Source organism: Gouania willdenowi, chromosome 10, assembly GCF_900634775.1.
Source record: "Gouania willdenowi chromosome 10, fGouWil2.1, whole genome shotgun sequence".
In the NCBI taxonomy this organism is placed as follows: Eukaryota; Metazoa; Chordata; class Actinopteri; order Blenniiformes; family Gobiesocidae; genus Gouania; species Gouania willdenowi.
Window position 1 is genome coordinate 10,150,308 of NC_041053.1, and position 19,170 is coordinate 10,169,477.

Genomic DNA, 19,170 nt, shown 5'->3' on the forward strand with positions numbered 1-19,170 from the left:
CATTGAGGGTAGCCACAGGTGCTCAAATTCTTTCATTTTGTTCTTGGGGTTACTTTTTCCATATTCAACACGTGCTATTGTAATTATCATTTTAATAATTTTTCTTATCTTTATTCCGACATTTTTTGGGATAATACCCAGTAAATATAATTGTACATCTAAATACATTAGGAATTTTGTGTGTTTTTGGTGTTATTTTGTGTATTTTGTCTGTTCTTTTTAATATTCAGTTTATCTTTTGGTGTTGTTTGTTTGTTTCTTATGTCGTTTTGTACGTTTCTCCGTTATTTTTGTGTATTTTGTAGTGATCTTGTGTATTTTTCTCTCTTAGTGTGTGTGTTTTTGCTCTCATTTTGTGTATTTTGTAATTGTTCTTGTCATTATTCAGTATATTTATCTCTTATTTTGCGTGTTTTTATTGTCTTCTTGTGCTTTGCTAGTAATATTTAGTCTGATTATGATTTTTAACTAAAATAAACATTAATATAATACTAATATTTTTAATGCTTTCATTTGTTAATTTTCCTGTTTCTCTCTCTCTCTCAATTCCCCCGTACCCCCATTTGAGAAACACTAAGATATGGTGTTGTAATTTCAATGGAGAAGCAGGGGGACTTACGTAGATCTTCCTAGAGCTGTTTCCTCTGTAGCTGGTCCAGGTCTCCTGGTTGAGGCTGTAGGAGACGGTGAAGAATGTGATGTAGTGATCCCTCAGCTTTGCCCTAACGCCCTGAGTCAGCACACCGTGGAGCAAGGCAGGCTTCTGCAGATCAATCTGATCCAAAACACATGTTTGTTTATTTATTGATTGATGTCTTTGTTTCGAACACGTGAAATGATAAAAGAAAATAAAAAAAATAAAAATGAATTACAACAGCAGAAATAGACTTATAGTAGGAAGAAGTTTTAATCCTACCCCTTTAATCACTACCCATTTAGCTTTTTTATGAATTACCATATATCATGAAATAAACAATCTTAATATTCACAAATAGTCCATCGCTAACCATGAAAATAACAACAAAAAACAACTGGTGATTAGTGAAATAATTTATTAAACTGATTTATGTTTGAACATTGTTTTAGATCTATACTCATTCTGACAAACACAAACTTTTCAACATTCATTTCAGCACTATATTAGATAATAATACAAATCATTGGTATGATAATAAATTCTTCTGATCAGGATAATGGGGTAAAACTTTGTGTAAATAGTCTTAATCAATAATTGCTCACCTGTAACCACGAATTCTTGTTTTTGCCCATCCACGCATTGATATAACCAGACTGATCCAATCTGGCCAGTCTTGGCTCCCAGTGATCTGGACCCACATAGACATGGAAAAAAAACAAACCAACAGTTATCAACCATCTCAAGCTGAATGATTTTAATCATATTGTTTTATTGCAAAAAAAAAACCCATACATATATATATATATGATAAAAAAGCAGGATATTATGACCACACACATCCATTATTTGTTAAATCAAAACTTATAAAATGTAAGGATATTGTTTATTATAAAATAACACAGATAACGTTCAAAGATAAAATAAATTCTCTACCAGAAGGTGTTCAATACTTTTATCTACAGAGCAGCAAATACAGCCTAACTGATCAAATTATGTTCATTTCACCAAAAGCCAATATAGAAATTAAACAAATATGTCTGTCTGTTCTAGGGGTTAATTTGTGGAATAATGTTGATATAAAACTAAAAATTAGTGACACACTAGGAATGGCCGATTTTGACAAAAAAAAATTATCCCGATAATTTCTGGTATTTATCGCGATAACGATAAAAATCACGATAAATAAAAACTATAAGATAAAAAAATAAATAAAAAAAATCACAACTTAGTGTAAACAGGTTCTTTACAAACACAAATAAATGTGAATACATCAACACTAGACACATTTAAAAAGGCTACAATAACTGCTGAGTCAAAGAGTTCATGAGCTGATACTTATGGAATATATTTGTGCAAGTGGGTCCCTATTAGTGTTAATGTATGTAATTCATTTATTTCCTCACTTGAAATCAAATTATATATAAAAAAATGCACATGAAAAGCACAAATAACTCCAATAGTGTTTTTACTGCTGATGAATCTTGTTTATTTCATATCCGACAATGAGTTACATAAAGTTATGGTTAATAAATAACTCTCTGATTTCCTATAATTAAACCAGATCAAGATGATGATTAAATGATTCAGTATATTTATGTGTAATAATCTCAAGCTTTAGCTTTAGTTGAGTTTCCAGTTCATAATCGTTGCTACAGGTTCATCTCTGTCCCCGTGTTTGTGGAACTTTGGGTGGATCTGACGGAGGAACTTGATTTGGTTCACTTTGTTGGATGGTTGTCTGGTTTTAACCAAGTAGTGGTCCATGATGTATCGCAGCACGGCAGCTTCAGGTCGCTGAGACGAGCGCCTCACATACATGCGGCGGTGTGTGCGGGGGGGTGGTGGCGGTTGTACACTGTGCAGAGCTTCCGTAAACAATGTTCAGCTCCAGAGCATGTGTGGAACTCATGGATTGTGCGGCGATGGTGAGATGAAACGATAAAAAAAATTAAAAAAAAACGGGGAACGCAGTGACTCTGCATGTCCGGGAGAAAGAGGAAGTTGCGAGTGTGCAGACTGACGGGAGAGAAACCTGAGGAACGCCAAAATACAGTAAGAAATCCATTCAACTCTGACCCAGATAGCAAAATAATAATAATTTTGCCATCAATGCTAGAGTTGTCACTAAAGCAAAAAAAATAGCTTTAAAGTCACTGACAGGGTTTTTTTTTACAAAAGGCTTTTTTCTCAACTTTTTGCTCTGAAACTAAAGATTTGTGTAAAACTTGCTCTATTCAACGGCTGATTACAAAAGAACGAAACAAGCCAGAAATAAATTCTTTTTTTTGATGAAAGTAGAGGCTTCAATCTTTCAGAATCTGGTGTCAGATTTTAGATAGACAGTGAAAAATATTCTGTGGGTCTTTAAAATCAGTCAAAATGCTCAAAAACGGCTGGCACTGAGGGGGTAGAAAATCTGAAAATGGCTGGTACTGAATGAGTTAAACGTAAAGAACATTCTGAAAGGTCAACACGAGCCACCACCAGAGGGGACCTGGTGATACCTCATAGACGTACTACCTTTGGCCAAACTGTACTATCTGTCTAAGGCGGAAACCTGTGAAATATTCTAACGATAACACTGAGAGAATGCCCAACATTCAGCACTTTTAACGCTCATGGTCAAATCAAACCTGTTCTCATTCATAGCAACACTGGGTTGAGTGCAATAGTGGGGTGTGTGCAATAATGAGGAGACCAATATAGTGAGTAGTGTCTGGTTCGTGAATGTGTTTTTTTGTATGTATGAAATGAATTAACTTCATGTGTTTCATTATGAACTTTTGGTATTTGTGTATGGTTTACTGTCCTATTTTGTATATAGCCCCTTGTAACCCAGCCCTTTGTGACCCCGGCCCCATTTGGGACAACAGATTAGCCACTGGCTACAATCTGTTTACATTCATGTATTTGCTATTCATGTATGTCCATTAACATGCACTGTCCCAATCAAATAAATAAATAAATATAATAAATAAGCCCCTCCCAGTTTACTTACCCACATAATCCGACGCCGTGATCTGGGAATCATCAATTCTCCCAGATTTCATTCCCAATGGGACAGCACATCCTGCATAATGACAACACACATTGTCATATCTTGAATCACAATAACAGGGACACATGCAGCGGTACATTAAGTTTTCAAACACATTCATTTAACCTCACAGTGTTAGGTAAACACAATGTAACCAATTCACCAATCCATTTAACCACCCCGAACTGACCGACTGACTAACCTATGGCGTCTCTAGAAAATCTTTACAGAGGGAGCCGGAGGGTCAATTTTGAGAACAATATTGTCATAATATGGGCAACCATTGCTCAGGTGCTAGAGGGGTTGTCATCTGATGGAGATGTTGGAGGTTTGATCCCAGTGCCCAGTTCGAACACTAAGCTGTTCCCAATGGTCATGACTAGCGCATTGCATGGCAGCTCTGTCACATTGTTGTGTGAGTGTGAATGGGTGAATGAGCTGATTTTGTGAAGCTACCTTGGTGGAGATGCGAAAGACAAGTAGTTCTTTAAATAGAAAGGATTTATTATGAATTTCAGATGTAATACTAACAGGAAATGTAATTGACGTTTACACCAAAGGAGGGAGGTTTAGACAACCTGTAATCCAATTATTTGTGGTGACTCAGCATTAATTCACAACTCTGAGTCAGCCACAACCATCCATCTATCAATCAATTTTTAGACCTGCTTGTTCCTGTTATTCAGGGTAGTGGGGGTCTACCGCAACCCTGGGCTCACGCTGGGCGGGGGTACACGCTGGACAAAGCGGTAGTGTATTGCAGGCAATTTAGTGACTCCATTCAACCTTACAGTCATAATTTTGGATTGTGGGAGGAAGCTGGAGTACTCGGAGGAAACCGACGCAGCATGGGGAGAACATGCAAAGGCCACACAGAAAGTGTCCACCCCAGGACTTGAACCCAGAACCTTCTTGCTGTGAGGCAGATGCGACCCATCCAGAACCACAGACCCATTGTTATTATAACCACACAGTCACAGTCTATATGTTACATACTTTATTCTGCCAATGTCAGGGTGACCAATGTTATGATGACAGTGTGAGCAACCAACCAAAACCAAATCTGCAAGCAAAGAAACAAGCAACCAAGTAATCAAGCAAGTCACTAAGCAACAAACCAACCAACCAGAGCCATATAAGCAAGCAGTAAATAAAGCATTAAAGTAACCAACCAACCAAAGCCAAAACAGCAATCAACCAATTGAGCAACTAGTCAAGCAATCATGTAACCAACCAACCAATCAAGTAGTCAAGCAAGTAACCATGTAACCAACCAACCAATCAACCAAGTAGTCAAGCAAGTAACCAAGTAACCAACCAACCAATCAACCAAGTAGTCAAGCAAGTAACCAAGTAACCAACCAACCAATCAACCAAGTAGTCAAGCAAGTAACCAAGTAACCAACCAACCAATCAACCAAGTAGTCAAGCAAGTAACCAAGTAACCAACCAACCAATCAACCAAGTAGTCAAGCAAGTAACCAAGTAACCAACCAACCAATCAACCAAGTAGTCAAGCAAGTAACCAAGCAACCAACCAACCAATCAACCAACCACAGCCATATAAGCAAGCAATAAAGAAAGTATTCAACCAACTAACAAAAGCCAAAACAGCAAGCAACCAGCCAAGCAATCACGCAAGTAACTAGGCAACAAACCAACCAACCAGAGCTAAATAAGCAAGCAACAAATAAAAGCATTCAAGTAACCAAGCAACCAATCAACCAACCAGAGCCATATAAGCAAGTCACCAATCAAGTAACCAAGCAAGATGCAAACCCATTAAGGGCTCTGTGCGTAAGTCCAAAAAGCCGCGCAGTGGTGCTGTTTTTGGCTGTGTGCTATTCTCTCCTGTACTTAAGTCAGTCGCTGACACCCTCTCCGTGTGCGTAAGTCCTTTTCCTCTAACGCGCTTCTAACCCTGCAGCACCTCGATAAGGTGAAACATTTTATTGCACTAGAAATATGCACTTGGTTACATTTGAAGCCACACGGACTCCTGCGTCACGCAGCAGCAGCTGTGATCACTCAGCGGTTGCTGAGTTCATATTATGTCCAACGTAAAGTCACACTTTGATCCACTACAGAGTGAAACAAGCTGTCATATGCAGATGAGGATGGAACACAAACTGTTCCCACACATATTTTAATGAGGCTCAGCTCAGGTCATTTTAAACAATTTATATTTAAAACTGTGTATTATGGAAGCCACTAATTCTGTTTCACTGCAAACATCCTCTGTATTAAAGCAGGACGCTCTGCGGCCGCGTTATTTCCTCATATCTCCAGCTCATCTAACTCAGTCACGCTTTACAGTGATGATGATGATGATGATGATGAGGGTGATGATGACGGTGATGATGATGACGATGATGATGATGACGGTGATGATGAAGGTGATGATGATCAAGGAAAGAGATTTTAACTGTGACTTAGTCACACTGCAATAATCTGATTAATGATCTGATCAAATCAACTTGTTATATTGTTTATCAATTAAGGAGTTTCAAATTAAAAGTGAACTTTATCATTTTCACAGATTTCAATGACATTTACATGCGTTGGGAAAACTCCATGTTCCGTGATTTCTAGACAGCCCAAAAATAAATGACATCACCGCCTCCTTTCCTTCAGTCCGCCTTCATTTACACATACGCGCTTTTGGTCTACCTTACGCGTGGTGGGCGTGTCAGCAGCCTGGACAGGAGAATACATCTAGGAGAGAAGCGCGTAACTGCAGGCGTGCAAAAAAAATCACTTAAGTCCAGACGGGAGAATAAAGCCCTATATGAGCAGAGCCAAGAAACGACCAACCAAACAAGCACTGCATACTATTCAGCAGCTAAATGAGGGTCTAAAAAATAGCATAAACACATCTTCTTATTTCTCTGTTAAGATGCATGAAAAGGAAACATACGTGGATTATAGACCAATAGTTTTGCCCTCATGCCAGCCAGCTGGTAATCGCCAATGGTGCACTCTACCAGCCACGTGCCCACTGTGGGAGGTCGCATCTCCACCGTGCCAAAGATACCTGTGAGAAGGTGAGTCACATAAAAACATGGTAAGACAAACAAAGCTCAGACAAAACTACAGAGCTAATCATTGTCTTTCATCTACTTTTTAAACACAGGAACATTTTTATATTTAAAATGTCCAATGATCTGACCATTTATTAGATTTTATTCTGTTACATTTAAGAAAAATGAAGAAATGTGCTGTGAGAAAATAGTTTTATTTTATTCAGTGATTTTACCTGGAAAGAGGTTAAAGACACCCAGACGATGCTCCTCTTTAGTGTGAACAGTGAAAGGTAAACCATGGAAGTGAACAGCGTGATACTCCTTGTCCCCTCCAACATTAAGGAGGTGCCATCTGATTGGCTCGTACTGAGCCACCAATAAACCAGGAAGCGTCTCGGCGACATAACCATTTATGGCTGAATAAAATGACTGGTGTTACTTTTGAGGCAGTTTCATTATAAAAATACAATAAAAATAAACATTCTAAAAGTGTCTCTTCACCTGCAAATGTATTACTGGTGTGGTACCAGGGGTCCTCTGTGTTGACCTGACAGGGTGGAGCACAGTGTCGCTGCAGGTTCTCCTCCATGTACCAGCTTTTAGTCTCATCAAAGGTGTGGAACAGCAGGGGAAAGTCCTTGATGCCCTGCTGTGTGTTCAGCTGGGAGTGCAGCGTACCAGACTTACAGATCACCAGAGGGCCGATCAGTCCAGAGTGAAGGTCCCTCTCCTAGAAAACAGAACAAAAATAACAGAATATTTTCTTGCGACTATATCTTCAGTGAATAAACATGACAAATATATGGATAATGTAACCTTTGACATCCATGTACTGTTTGTTCTTTGGTTATTTTGTTTTAAAACCAAATCCAAGTAACAAATGCACGGCGTGGTTGTTTTGTTTTACTGACTTAAAACAAAAACAGAAATACAGAAAGAAAAAAAAAACAGATAAGCAGCGTTTTTCTGTTTTAAAATTAAATCTTGATTTTATAATGTGATATTTGGATATTTAAGGGGACACACAGACAGGGGTGGACTTTTACTCCCTAACAAAAAAAGGAGCAACGCATAAGTCACATTACTGATGATTGGTGAATTGAAATGTTATTGATACGTATATTATTTTTTTAATGAATGTTATAAAAACCATGCACATATGTGATTAAAGGAACCAGAGGTGGTGGAATAATTCTACTGGTGCTCCTCGTTTCTTGTTCTAAACTTCCATGCGTGTTGACGGCTGCCGTAAGTGACTCGTGATATTAAAACATCCAGAAAAAATAACTGTAATTGTTTTTGCACACACCAGCCTCACAGTCGATAGTTAGTCACTAGTTTATTTGGATACTATTTGGACCGTAACACCACAAAACAAAACTGAAACATCCACAGACTGCATGAAAACATAAGCAGGACCAGAAAACCAGAAATCCTAAACAGTCCTATTGTGTGAGGATACCTGGTCCAGGACCTGTGGAGGGAAACCAGTTGCAGTGGACTTCAGTTCTGGTTCTGTTCGCTCTGATAGAATGTGACGTGCTTAAGGTCTCGCTCTAATTTCCTCGTAAATATCCAAATATCTCACAAACACAACATTTCATCATTATTGTTTTAATTTTAAAACAGGAAAATGCTACTTACCTGGTTTTTGATGTTTCTGTATTTCTGTTTGGTTATTTGTTATTTTTAATTGGTTTTTAAAATGAAAACAAACAGTACACGGATTTTTGACAAAAAATATCTAGGAAATGTGACTTCTGTACTGTGCAGACCTTGTCCACGGTGGAATAGTAAGCACCAGTCTTGCAGTCAAATTCGTTTTCTTTGGGTCCTTGCTTCTTGGTTACTCTCCAGTTATAAGTGCGGGCCTCTCCAGGTGGTACGGGCTCTCCAGGAACCCCAGGGGGGGCAGAGGTGGAGCTGGTTTGGGTGAAGCCAGCCCCCTGACTGCGGTCATACACTCCTTGTAGGTGAAAGGAGTAAGGCCTGAAGGCGTTGTTCTTAAAGATCACCTGGGGTAACAACACAGAGAAATAGCTCAGTCATGGATCACAACAGCCAATCTAGCTAATTGTAGTTCTACTCTTTACTAAGCTTCATTTACACTGTGGGGCTCTGCATTGGGCATTTGTTGCTTCCTGGCACATCCTGGAAGCCTAGTCTTTAGTTTGTAACAGATGTAAACACCTCACTGTTATTACAACCCACACTAAGATTCTTACAGCATAGAGTGCAGTGCAAGCACAAGATAGAAAAAAGACAAGAACAACACTACTTCTTTTTTTCTTTCTTAATTTCTCTACCCCAACCAGTGATGGGCAGTAACGCGTTACTGTAATTTCCCAATTAATGAGTAAAGTAAGGGATTATAATTTAAAAAACAATCGTTTATCAGTAAGAAGGCTACGTTACTAAATGAAACCGTCTCGCTACTGTTTGTTGGGCATGTTTCATTGCGCATTACAACCCAGTCAGTCAAACACCGTAGTCTCAAGCCAATGACGTAGGCGGCGTGACATCATTGGTACACACAACATACACACAAATGGAGCGTGAGAGAGGGCATGTCCAAGCTGTTTGGAAGTACGGCGTCAAGCTGCCACAGACAAAGTCAGAAATATAAGTTAGTATTTTTATTTCATTAGAATTTGGTGGAATGTGCAGTAAATACAGTAGGTTTAAATGTTCAACAACTGTTGATTTAACCTTTAATTTTATTGTTTCTTGATGTAATGTGCAATGGGAAATACAAAGTTTTTCCCTTTTTATTTCAGCTTAAAAGACAACCTCAGACATCTGACCGGAACGTCTTGAAATGGAAAAAATGGAACAATTGGCCACAATTACTTGCATGTAAAGTTAAGTGAAAAAAATCCTGGCTGGCAAACTAGCAATGCTAAGAGAAGATAACTAAAGTGTGCTTGTGACTTCTTTAAATTTAAAAACTGCTTTAAACTCACAAATCACCATGTGATGTTAGAGCACAGTAACCTCTAATGTCAAACACTGATGGGTGCAGTTATTGAACCCCCAGTTGCTGATGTAGAAAATCCCATGACATGGCCCACTAGTAACTTACTGGAAACCTGATTATGGACTGGAAAGATCAGATGCCCAGCCCTTTAGGAATCAAACTGGTGTTGTACTGCAGCACTCACAGTGAGGAGGTCATTGATCTCAGTTCTGATGACAGGTCCCAGGATTCCCAGGTGCTCCTGGAGCTCTCCTCGGCCCACTGGGTGCAGGAAGTCTTTATCCTTGTAAGCTCGGAACGCCACCTTCTTATACTCATGTAGGAACTTCCTCATCCCTCGTCGCATTTCTCTACAAGATGAACAACAATCCGTACAAATGTTGACTTGTTTTGGGCCACAAAACATGTCACAGGATACGTGTGCTGTATCGCCTTAAAGATTACAACCTCTGTTTGAAACATTCTCCTGGGAACTCAAATAATTTCATTACAATTACCTGAAGTTATGAAAAAAATCATAATAAATCAAAATGATACTGGATGTTTGAAGTCCTTGTAGTCCATTTAAAGTACAAGTACCCTTTAAAGATAAAACATAAAATAAACTTAATGTAGTACCATGATTATCTTTTGTTTTCAGTCTAAACATAACTTTTTTTTGTGTCAAAATGTGAAAAAAAAACTTATTCTTCAAATAGTAATGCATATCCTTGTTAATGTTTAGTTGTTTATGGTTCAAACAACACTGTAAAGTAATGTATTTGCATCACGGCGACAAAGAAAGTAATCATTTTCCCTCCAAAAATTGCCAAATTTGTTTTTATCTTTGAAATATGTAAAACTAGTGAAACTAGACTGAAGTGAAGTGAGTACACAGCTGTGTTCCTACTTGGGTTTGAAAAGCTGATGTGGCGTGCGGATGCCGTAGTCCCAGGAGATCTCCTCTGCTGCAATGTAGTAGTGACGAGGTCTGACCTCTCCAGAGCGCATGTTAAAGTAATCTGACCCGTATGTATCTGAGCTGCTGTTTACCTGAAAACAACATCAACATCACTGTCAGGCTGCAGCTGATGGTGTTATAAAGAACACACAGGATTATTCTTGTTGGTCTATAAGTAACAGGGTTTCTCTTTTCTGATCCTGCACAAAGACCTGGGCAATATATCAAGACGCAAGATATATTGAGTTTATATTTTGGTGATATAGAAAATTATTATATTATATTATATCAATATATTTTTATTTCATAGCCTATTTTTTATGAGAATACTCATTTGAGGTGTCACTGCTTTCAATACTTCTTAGAACAGCATAAAAAGCACAGTTAGATGAATTGCAGAGTGCGCCCTAACCCAGACCTCCCCCTAAACAAACTACACTACATAACTCACTCACACATGCTGTCCGTTAAAGGAGAGAAAGCCAAAAGTGGCACTTACTGTTAATAAATGTACCTGTGTGGCATTTTTCACCAGCAAATATAACCTAGAATTGTGTTTCTGGTAGGGCTGGGCAATATATCGAGATTCAAAAGATACAAAATACAATAAGCGAAACAACTGTGAGCCAGATAGCAAAATAATAATAATTTTGCCATCAAAAGCCTTGTCTGTGTTGTTGTTGTTTTTTTAGAAGTAAATAGTTTTCAATAAAAAAAAATTAAAAAAAATGCTCCAAAGTCATTTTTAGAAAAAGCCTGTTTTCTCAGCTTTTTGCTCTGAAACTGGTGATTTGTGTAAAACTTGCTCTATTCGACGGCTGATTACGGAAGAACGAAACAAGCTACAAACATTTTTTTGTTGTTGATGAAAGTAGAGACTTTAATCTTTCAGATTGTCATAGTACAAAATATTCTTTAAAAATCAGTCAAAATGCTCTAAAACAGCTCGCACTGAGGGGGTAGAAATTTTGAAAATGGCTGAAACTGAATGTGTTAAAGTACTTGTTTTAGGAGTCACTGCTTTTGCTACTCCTCATAATATGAAATGCATCCTTAACTCACTCACATTTTGAGAAAAAATATCAAGATATGAGTTTTGGTCTATATCGCCCAGCCCTACCTGGAGAGCGACTGTCCTGCATGCTTTGGATTCTCTCAGCTAACGCACCTATGAGTCTCATAAATGTATAACTAACGAGCTACACCTTCCATCCAGGTGTGTTTCATAAACATACAGTAAAAAGTTACAGATCCTTCATTTATGCTTTGTGAAACAATACTCATCTAATGGCAAACATTTAGAAACCTTTATATGTAATTGTTTTAAGAGCGTAACAGCAGTAAAGGCAGACTTTCAGCCTTACCTCATCACTGTAGTCATCGTACTCCAGGGAAGCTTCAGTCGTCGTGTTGTCATTCGTCTCCTCCTCGTTGTCCAAACCTTGAAGTTCATCAAACAGGATGTGATTTTCCGTTAAAGCGTTTTGATGCAAATCTTCAGAAAGAACCCTTTTCATCAGCAGGGATTCATTGATGATTAAGATCTCGTTGTTTACTTCATTTTCCTCCACTATGACGTTGGTTTGATTCAGGTTTTCACTGGGTTCCTCTTCCTCTAGTTCCAGGTTTGTGTTTTCTGTACTTTCTACTACAATCTCTACTGTAGCGTCTTCATCTGGTACGTTATCGTCTTCTGTCCAGTTACCATTTGTCTCTCTTCTCTTTCGGCGGCTGCCATGTTCTACAGGTTCACTCTCATTATTCCTTCTCTGCTCCTCATCTCTCTCCATTTCCTCTAACAAATCCTGAGGTTCTCCTCCTTCCTTCTGCTGACACACAGTCTCAAATACCCTCCGTTGGTCATTGACCCTGGAACTGTTCACTGACTGACTCTCATTCCTTTCCACCACTTTCTGACACTTTTCAACCAACGCTGAGTGGTTTTCAGGTCTAAAGCCTCTGGGATTAAAGTCGATTTCATCCATGTAGTCAGAGATATCTTCATTATCGTCGTGATCAACCAGTGGCAGATCTCCACTGTTACAAGGACGGACGGTATAACGGATGCTCATCCCTCTGTTCCTGAGGCTGCTGTCAAACGCACTGATCTCCCACTCACCTGGAAGAAAGTAAGGGTTAGTGTAGAAGCCTGAGCTGAGATGGGATGTTATTGATAACTGTAGTGGTAAAGAGATCATTTTCCAGCGAACCTGCCTGACATTTGAAATGCCACTAAACATTAATAAGGATGTATTTAGATCTTCTGCTCCAATCCTATGAAGCCAAACGTATCATATTTGATACATGAGTTTTGGAACTCTACATGATCAGTTTGATGGGTTTTTTTTTTTCTTGAGAAACCCAATGTATATGTTTATATACATGCAATAAAAGATAATCCACCATGGGGCAATAATTAGTTCAGCAGAGGTTTTTCCTATAACTTTACAACATTGTAATTTATGAGGAAAGATGCACCGGTGGTTTTTAGAGGAAGAACTTTTAACATTAAGGTAAGAAAAACATTCACATTTGAACTGAAGCATAAATAGGAAGAGTTGCTGGGCTGATGCAGTGTGACTTGGGGCGGCAGTAGCTCAGTCCGTAGGGACATGGTTTGGGAACCTGAGGGTCGTCGATTCAAGTCTCGGTGCGGACCAAAAAACAGAAGTTGTTTTGGTAGCTGGAGAGGTGCCAGGGCAGCTCTTGAGCACTGCCGAGGTGCCCTTGAGCAAGGCACCAAACCCCAACACTGCTCTGGTGTGCTCCCTTTATAGTAAAAGCAGCCCCACTCTGACATCTCTTCATTAATGCATGTCCACAGGTCCTGTTAGTGCATGTGTGTGATTCAGGCCTACAGTGTGTGTGAGATGTTCCTAAAAATAACAAAGTGTAATGTAATTAACCTTCAAAGATTAATAAAGTATTTCAAATAAAATAAAAAAACATTAGTTTCTATTTCATAATCTCTGTTTTAGTAAAACCGTGTTGAAAATTATGTATATGATTTGATACAGCAGGTCTATCAGTCAATTGTCATTTTATTGCATTTCATGCATTTTACATATCATCAAGCAACAAAAAGCATTTTTTTTATTTTTTAAGTAAACTAAATAAATGTTTAAATTGCATCATTTGGTAACCAACAGGGGAAACAGACAGAGATGTAAACACTGTGCAGGCCACTTTTCCCATGTATACTGTGAGAAATATGGATGGAGTGCATCTGTCTGACATAATAAAAAAAAATTGTGATTCACAAAATGAGGAAAAATAAGTGAAATGTTCTCTGTGCCAGTTCTAATGTTGCATGAAAATAGCACTAAACATGTTCTTGTGTATGTATGGAATTACTCATTTGTTGACATGTTGGTTATTTCTTAGGTTTTTGTTGGTAAAAAAACAACAACCTCAAAATAATATTTGAGCATTGAGACCGGATGTATCAAAAATGATACAAATTAAAACTCATAAATGGACATTTATATTTACATTTTTTTTGGGTTGTTCACAGAAACCAATAAAGGCTCCCGTTTCAAAACATTGGAATTTTCTGTCAATTAACAATCGAAAGGAAATAAATGAGATGATATATATTTGTTTTTAGTGTATTCTACAGCTGGTTTAGGACCAGATATCATAGGAGATGTTAACAGAAAGCTAACACAAGAGGAAGGTTAACTTTTGTCAGGCTCAGTAATTGTGATTAATTGTAATTGAACTATAGTAATTGAGAATGTAATTGTAATTGACTTTCGAAAGATTAAAAAAATATTGTAATTTAATGGTAATTGAAAAAATGTTGGTCACTGTCATCATAATTTTGAACATGGATAATTGAGGACGTAATTGTAACTGAAAAATGTTCATGCTGACCTTACCAATAATTTCAGTTTCCATGGGAAAGGTTACTGCAGTCATGGGGAAGAGTGTGATGACGGACTGGTAGTGGTGGTCGTGCTCAAACAGGTTCCCAGTGAAGTAAACGGACAGGAAGTCGCTCTGCGAGCTGACGTGAGCCACGTGCCAGAAAGGAACGTCCGACTGACACATGACGAACTGCCGCTTACTGAACATGATGCCGTTTACACCTGGATCGGGAACCAGAGGGACATGTCAGGAAGACGTTCCCACATCCATGACAGGAACTCAGAGGTGAACTCACTGTAAATCACGTTGGAATCATAGAAATTCTGATCGGAGCTGGAGGAGGAGTTTTGGCTGGACTTCTGCATGTTTTCACTGAAGTACCAACTCCTGTTCTCATCAAACACAGCGAATATCAGGCTCAGCTTCTTATCAGGGCCCAGCTGCATCCAAAGATAGTCCGTGTAAAACAACAGGACGTCAGGTCACATAGGACAGTGGTTCTCAAACTGTTTTGGCTCAAGTACCCCTATTCTGTAACTTTTGAATCCAAGTACCGCCTTATGTCAGACTACAACATTTTTCAGAATTCTGTGAAAGAACAACTATAGAGGATAATGATGGAATGAAAGAGTGATAACACACATTTTAAAGAATTTTACTTTGTAAATAAGTGAATGAAACAGTATTTAGTGTCTCCTGAATAGATTTATTTCTATAGTTTTTATAATTTCCGGTCATCTGACTCTTGTATTTTCATTTCATGTTTCAATCAAAATCACTTCTATCATCATTTTATGATTTTTTTAGTTTTTTGTGTCATTTTGTGTGTTTCTGGTGTGTTTTTGTGTATGTTGTTATTGTTTGTCTGTTCATCATATTTTTATCTTATTTTGTGTGTCTTTGTTGTCATTTTTGTGTGTTGTTGGTATTATTTAAATTATTCTCTCTCAGTGTCTGTGTTTTTGGTGTCGTTTGGTTTTTTCTTGTGTATTTTTCTCTCATTCAATGTCTTTGTTGTTGTTGGTAATAGTACGTGTTTTTCTCTCTAAGGGCCTATGCTACAAAGCTAGATTGGATTCATCTCTGTTAGCTGGCTTCAACTAACCAAACATTCCCTGTCAGACAGGAGCTGTCCTACGAACGTTTATCACCTATGATCACAATACGCTAATTTAAACCAAGTGTTTACAGCCTCGCTACATGCGTGTGCACATGAAAGGGGTGGAGATTGCAGCGTCTGACCAATCAATGGAGAGAACTGGCAGAGTGAGCGTCTTTAATGAATGTAAGAACAGCTTATGATTTTAAACAAATATAATCAATATAAATCCATGATGACAGTGAAGAGCAACAGTGTTAGTGCAGTGCGCAGCAGGAGGCGGAGCTTTTATACTCGCTCAGATCTGATCCACTTCATAACTTGGTACCGAGCGGGTTGCAGAAGTTTACAATGATGAATAATTAAATCCATAATTCAGACCAAAGACAACCCTGTTGTTACAGAAAAGGCAGATATGAGAGAACTCAGGCAGGAAGCTGATTATTTATTATATTAATTCATTGGACGATAAACGCGCTCTGAAGTTAATTTTTATTACAGCACACACGTGTTTCTACTCGATTAGACCTCTATCACACACACTGGGATGAGAGCTCATTGTTTAACTGTAGTATATGTCTCTGCTGAAGCAGTTAGTAGAAGAATGAATGAATGAACTAATGAATGACTTCAGCTCTCCGCTCATACGATCGACACACAGGCTTCATCAGCTGACTGTAGATCAGTCCATCAGATATAAATCTATATCTTTCCTAAAAGATGTCATCAGTAAATGAAAGGATTGCATTTATAATTATAATAAATAATCTTATTTCCTAAATGCAGCTGTCAGATCTGCATCAACCAGGATCTTCTATCAATGGGCAGATCATTTTCTAAGAGATCTAATTGGTCAGGAGGCGGGGCTTTAGGACTCGCTAACATCCAAGCCAGAGCAAAACCTGGTCACGACCAGGCTAGCCGTTCAGCATTAATTGCCATAGTGATTAAGCTTCAGCGTGCTTTGAAGTCCAGCACAAACTGATTAAATCCCGGAAGTTAGCGTGATAAGAGGTGATCTACAGTCGTAGCATACCCCCTTAGGGTCTATACTACAAAGCTTATCACGCTAACTACCAGGTTTAATCAGTGTGTGCTGGACTACGAAGCTGGCTAACGTCTTATGGAGCTAAATCACCATGGTAACTAAGGCTGAACGACTAGCCTGAAGGGTATTTGATCAAAGCCAGCTCTGGGTTAAGTCCAGGTTTAACCTGAGAGTCCAGCTCCATTAAGCCGGGTTCTAACTGGAATGGCTGTTTCATCAAAGAGAAAACACCTTGGTTACCATAGTAACACAGTCCGTGGGTCAAACCTGCTCCAGACCAGGTTGAAGCAGCAGGCTTGGCTTAAGCTGCAGACGCACTCACATGAAACCACGTCATCATTATTAAAGAAGTCATTTAGATGCTTTACAACACTTAATGCGGTATTATAGGAAATGAAACAGAATATCATGGTAAATACTTAATTAAGATTCTAAATCGATACAAATGATGATAAATCATAGTCTTATTCTCTTATTACTCAAACAGAGAACAATAGTCAGCAACAGTAGGTTACTTTGTTGGAGTGTGAACCACAGTCACCAATGGATACAGTAGAAGTGCTGGAGCGGAACATTTTATCGGAGCGCTTATATCAGTGATTTTAGATGCAGTCCGATAAAATCCGATATTCGTTTTCTGGCTGATATCGGACCGATATCCGATATCAATATCGGATCGGGACACCTCTAATATTTAGGCTGCGATGCAATTCTTTCATTTACCCATGACATCCTATAGAAATGATATGATTTTTAGCTGATGGACTGATAAAGTAAAATAAGTGAGCTGATAAAGCATGTGTGCATCTGACGCTTTCAGACTGAAAAAATAATTCATTCATTCATTTATTGATTCATTCATGTATTCTAGGGTGATGCAAAGAGCCTCCATCCTGTAAGATTATATAAAATATAAATGAATTCCACCTTATGATGTAGGCTGAGCTGTATGAACGCAGCATCAGAGCCACAGACAAGTGGAAACTGATCAGAGAGTCTGTTTATTCTCCGTTTATAATCTCACTAATTTAATCATTAATACTCATCAATTCCTGCATTAATTACTTTCTGCTTTTACTGCAGCAACAGTGTTGTTTTGGGTCTGAATTATGGATTTGAATTCTCCATATTTTTTAAGAATTATTCCTCAATTGTGAAGTAAATTGCTCTCCAGTTCCTCTGTGATTGTGATTATTCCGACGCTGTAATCTCCACCTCTAAGAGCGCGCACGTAACCAGGGTTAAATAAACTTGCTTAACTTAGCGCGTTGTAATGGTGATTTGTAGGACAGCTTCTGTCTTAATGAGAATGTTTGGTTAGGTGAAGCCCGCTAACGGAGATAAATCCAGGTTATAATTATCTAGCTTCGTAGTATAGGCCCTTGGTGTGTGTTTTTGGTGTTATTTTGTTTAATTTGTTGTTGTTTGTCAGTTCTTTTTATTATACAGTACATTTTTCTCTTACTTTGTGTGTTTTTGTTGTTGTTTTGAGTTGCTGTTAATATTCAGTGTGATTATCATTTTAACCTAAAAATAAACCTCATATTTTAAATTTTGAATCATATTTTAAATATTCCTCTCTCTCTATCCCAGTGCCATTGCGTACCCCCATTTGAGAAACACTGAGTCATAGAGCATCGTGGTATAAACCTTGAGCATAAACTTCTTCTCACCAGTTGTCCTCTTGTATCGAAGGCATCCGACTTGCAGATGAGCAACGTGCCCACCAGTCCAGAGGCCAAGTCTCTGTCTGGGGACACAGTGCTCTGATACAACTGGGTGAGACACGTGGGGTCCCCCTCCAGGGGGGCGTCATCTGCCGTCAGCCTCCAGATGTAGCCAAATGTACTGTTGGGAGCCACTTCCATTGAGTGCAGGTTCTGGCCTGCAGTTGGTTGAGAAGATTTGCAGATCCATTAAGAACAGACATGGCTATCTATACTTTATATTGAGTACTTATTACATAGTAATAGTACTAGAGTTTAACATGCAGTTTTATTTTGAACTCCAGCTGACTCTCTACGCCATTTTACATGTGTAAAGAAAGTAAATATGGTCACACTTTACTTGAAGTTTTATACATAAGGCTGACATTATGCTGCCATTAGCATAAATAAGGTGTCAGGAAGGCTGTCATTAAGTGTCATTTGCTAAATTATGACACCCTTTAGAGCTATGTTGGCAGACACGTCTCACCCATGGGGGATGCGGGGACGCGACACCCGCACTTTCATAAAAACAATAATTAATCCCCCTCGCATTTTACAGAGGGATTCATTGTTGAAAACATATTGGACCAGTTAGATTGACTGAATGGTGATCAAGACAATCACAGCCAGACATTTGACAAAGCCGAGGTTCCGAAAAGGTAAAGAAAGAATTAACAGTGATGAGTAAAGTGTAAGTAAAGTGACAAAAAATGAGTAACAGGTGGCAAAGAAATGGTCGGTGGATGAAAAGTGGTAAAAAATGATGAAAGAATAGACAAAAAATGGATAAAAGTGACAAAAAGAACTTGCAAAAATGGACAAAAATTTGA

General features: G+C 38.4%; 1 protein-coding gene across 1 annotated transcript in view; it reads right to left on the reverse strand.

Annotated features, from left to right (window-relative positions):
* Positions 1-19,170, reverse strand: part of f8 (coagulation factor VIII, procoagulant component) — a 48,553-nt gene that overhangs the window by 10,996 nt on the left and 18,387 nt on the right. Inside the window, exons 11-23 of the mRNA XM_028459182.1 lie at positions 18,305-18,516; positions 14,780-14,924; positions 14,496-14,705; positions 11,979-12,733; positions 10,564-10,706; positions 9,859-10,024; positions 8,473-8,712; positions 7,199-7,427; positions 6,931-7,113; positions 6,592-6,708; positions 3,636-3,707; positions 1,240-1,325; positions 620-775 (exon numbers count right to left, since the gene is read on the reverse strand). Of these exons, the coding sequence (XP_028314983.1) occupies positions 620-775; positions 1,240-1,325; positions 3,636-3,707; positions 6,592-6,708; positions 6,931-7,113; positions 7,199-7,427; positions 8,473-8,712; positions 9,859-10,024; positions 10,564-10,706; positions 11,979-12,733; positions 14,496-14,705; positions 14,780-14,924; positions 18,305-18,516 (2,714 nt within the window). The remainder of the gene's footprint in view (positions 1-619; positions 776-1,239; positions 1,326-3,635; positions 3,708-6,591; positions 6,709-6,930; positions 7,114-7,198; positions 7,428-8,472; positions 8,713-9,858; positions 10,025-10,563; positions 10,707-11,978; positions 12,734-14,495; positions 14,706-14,779; positions 14,925-18,304; positions 18,517-19,170) is intronic.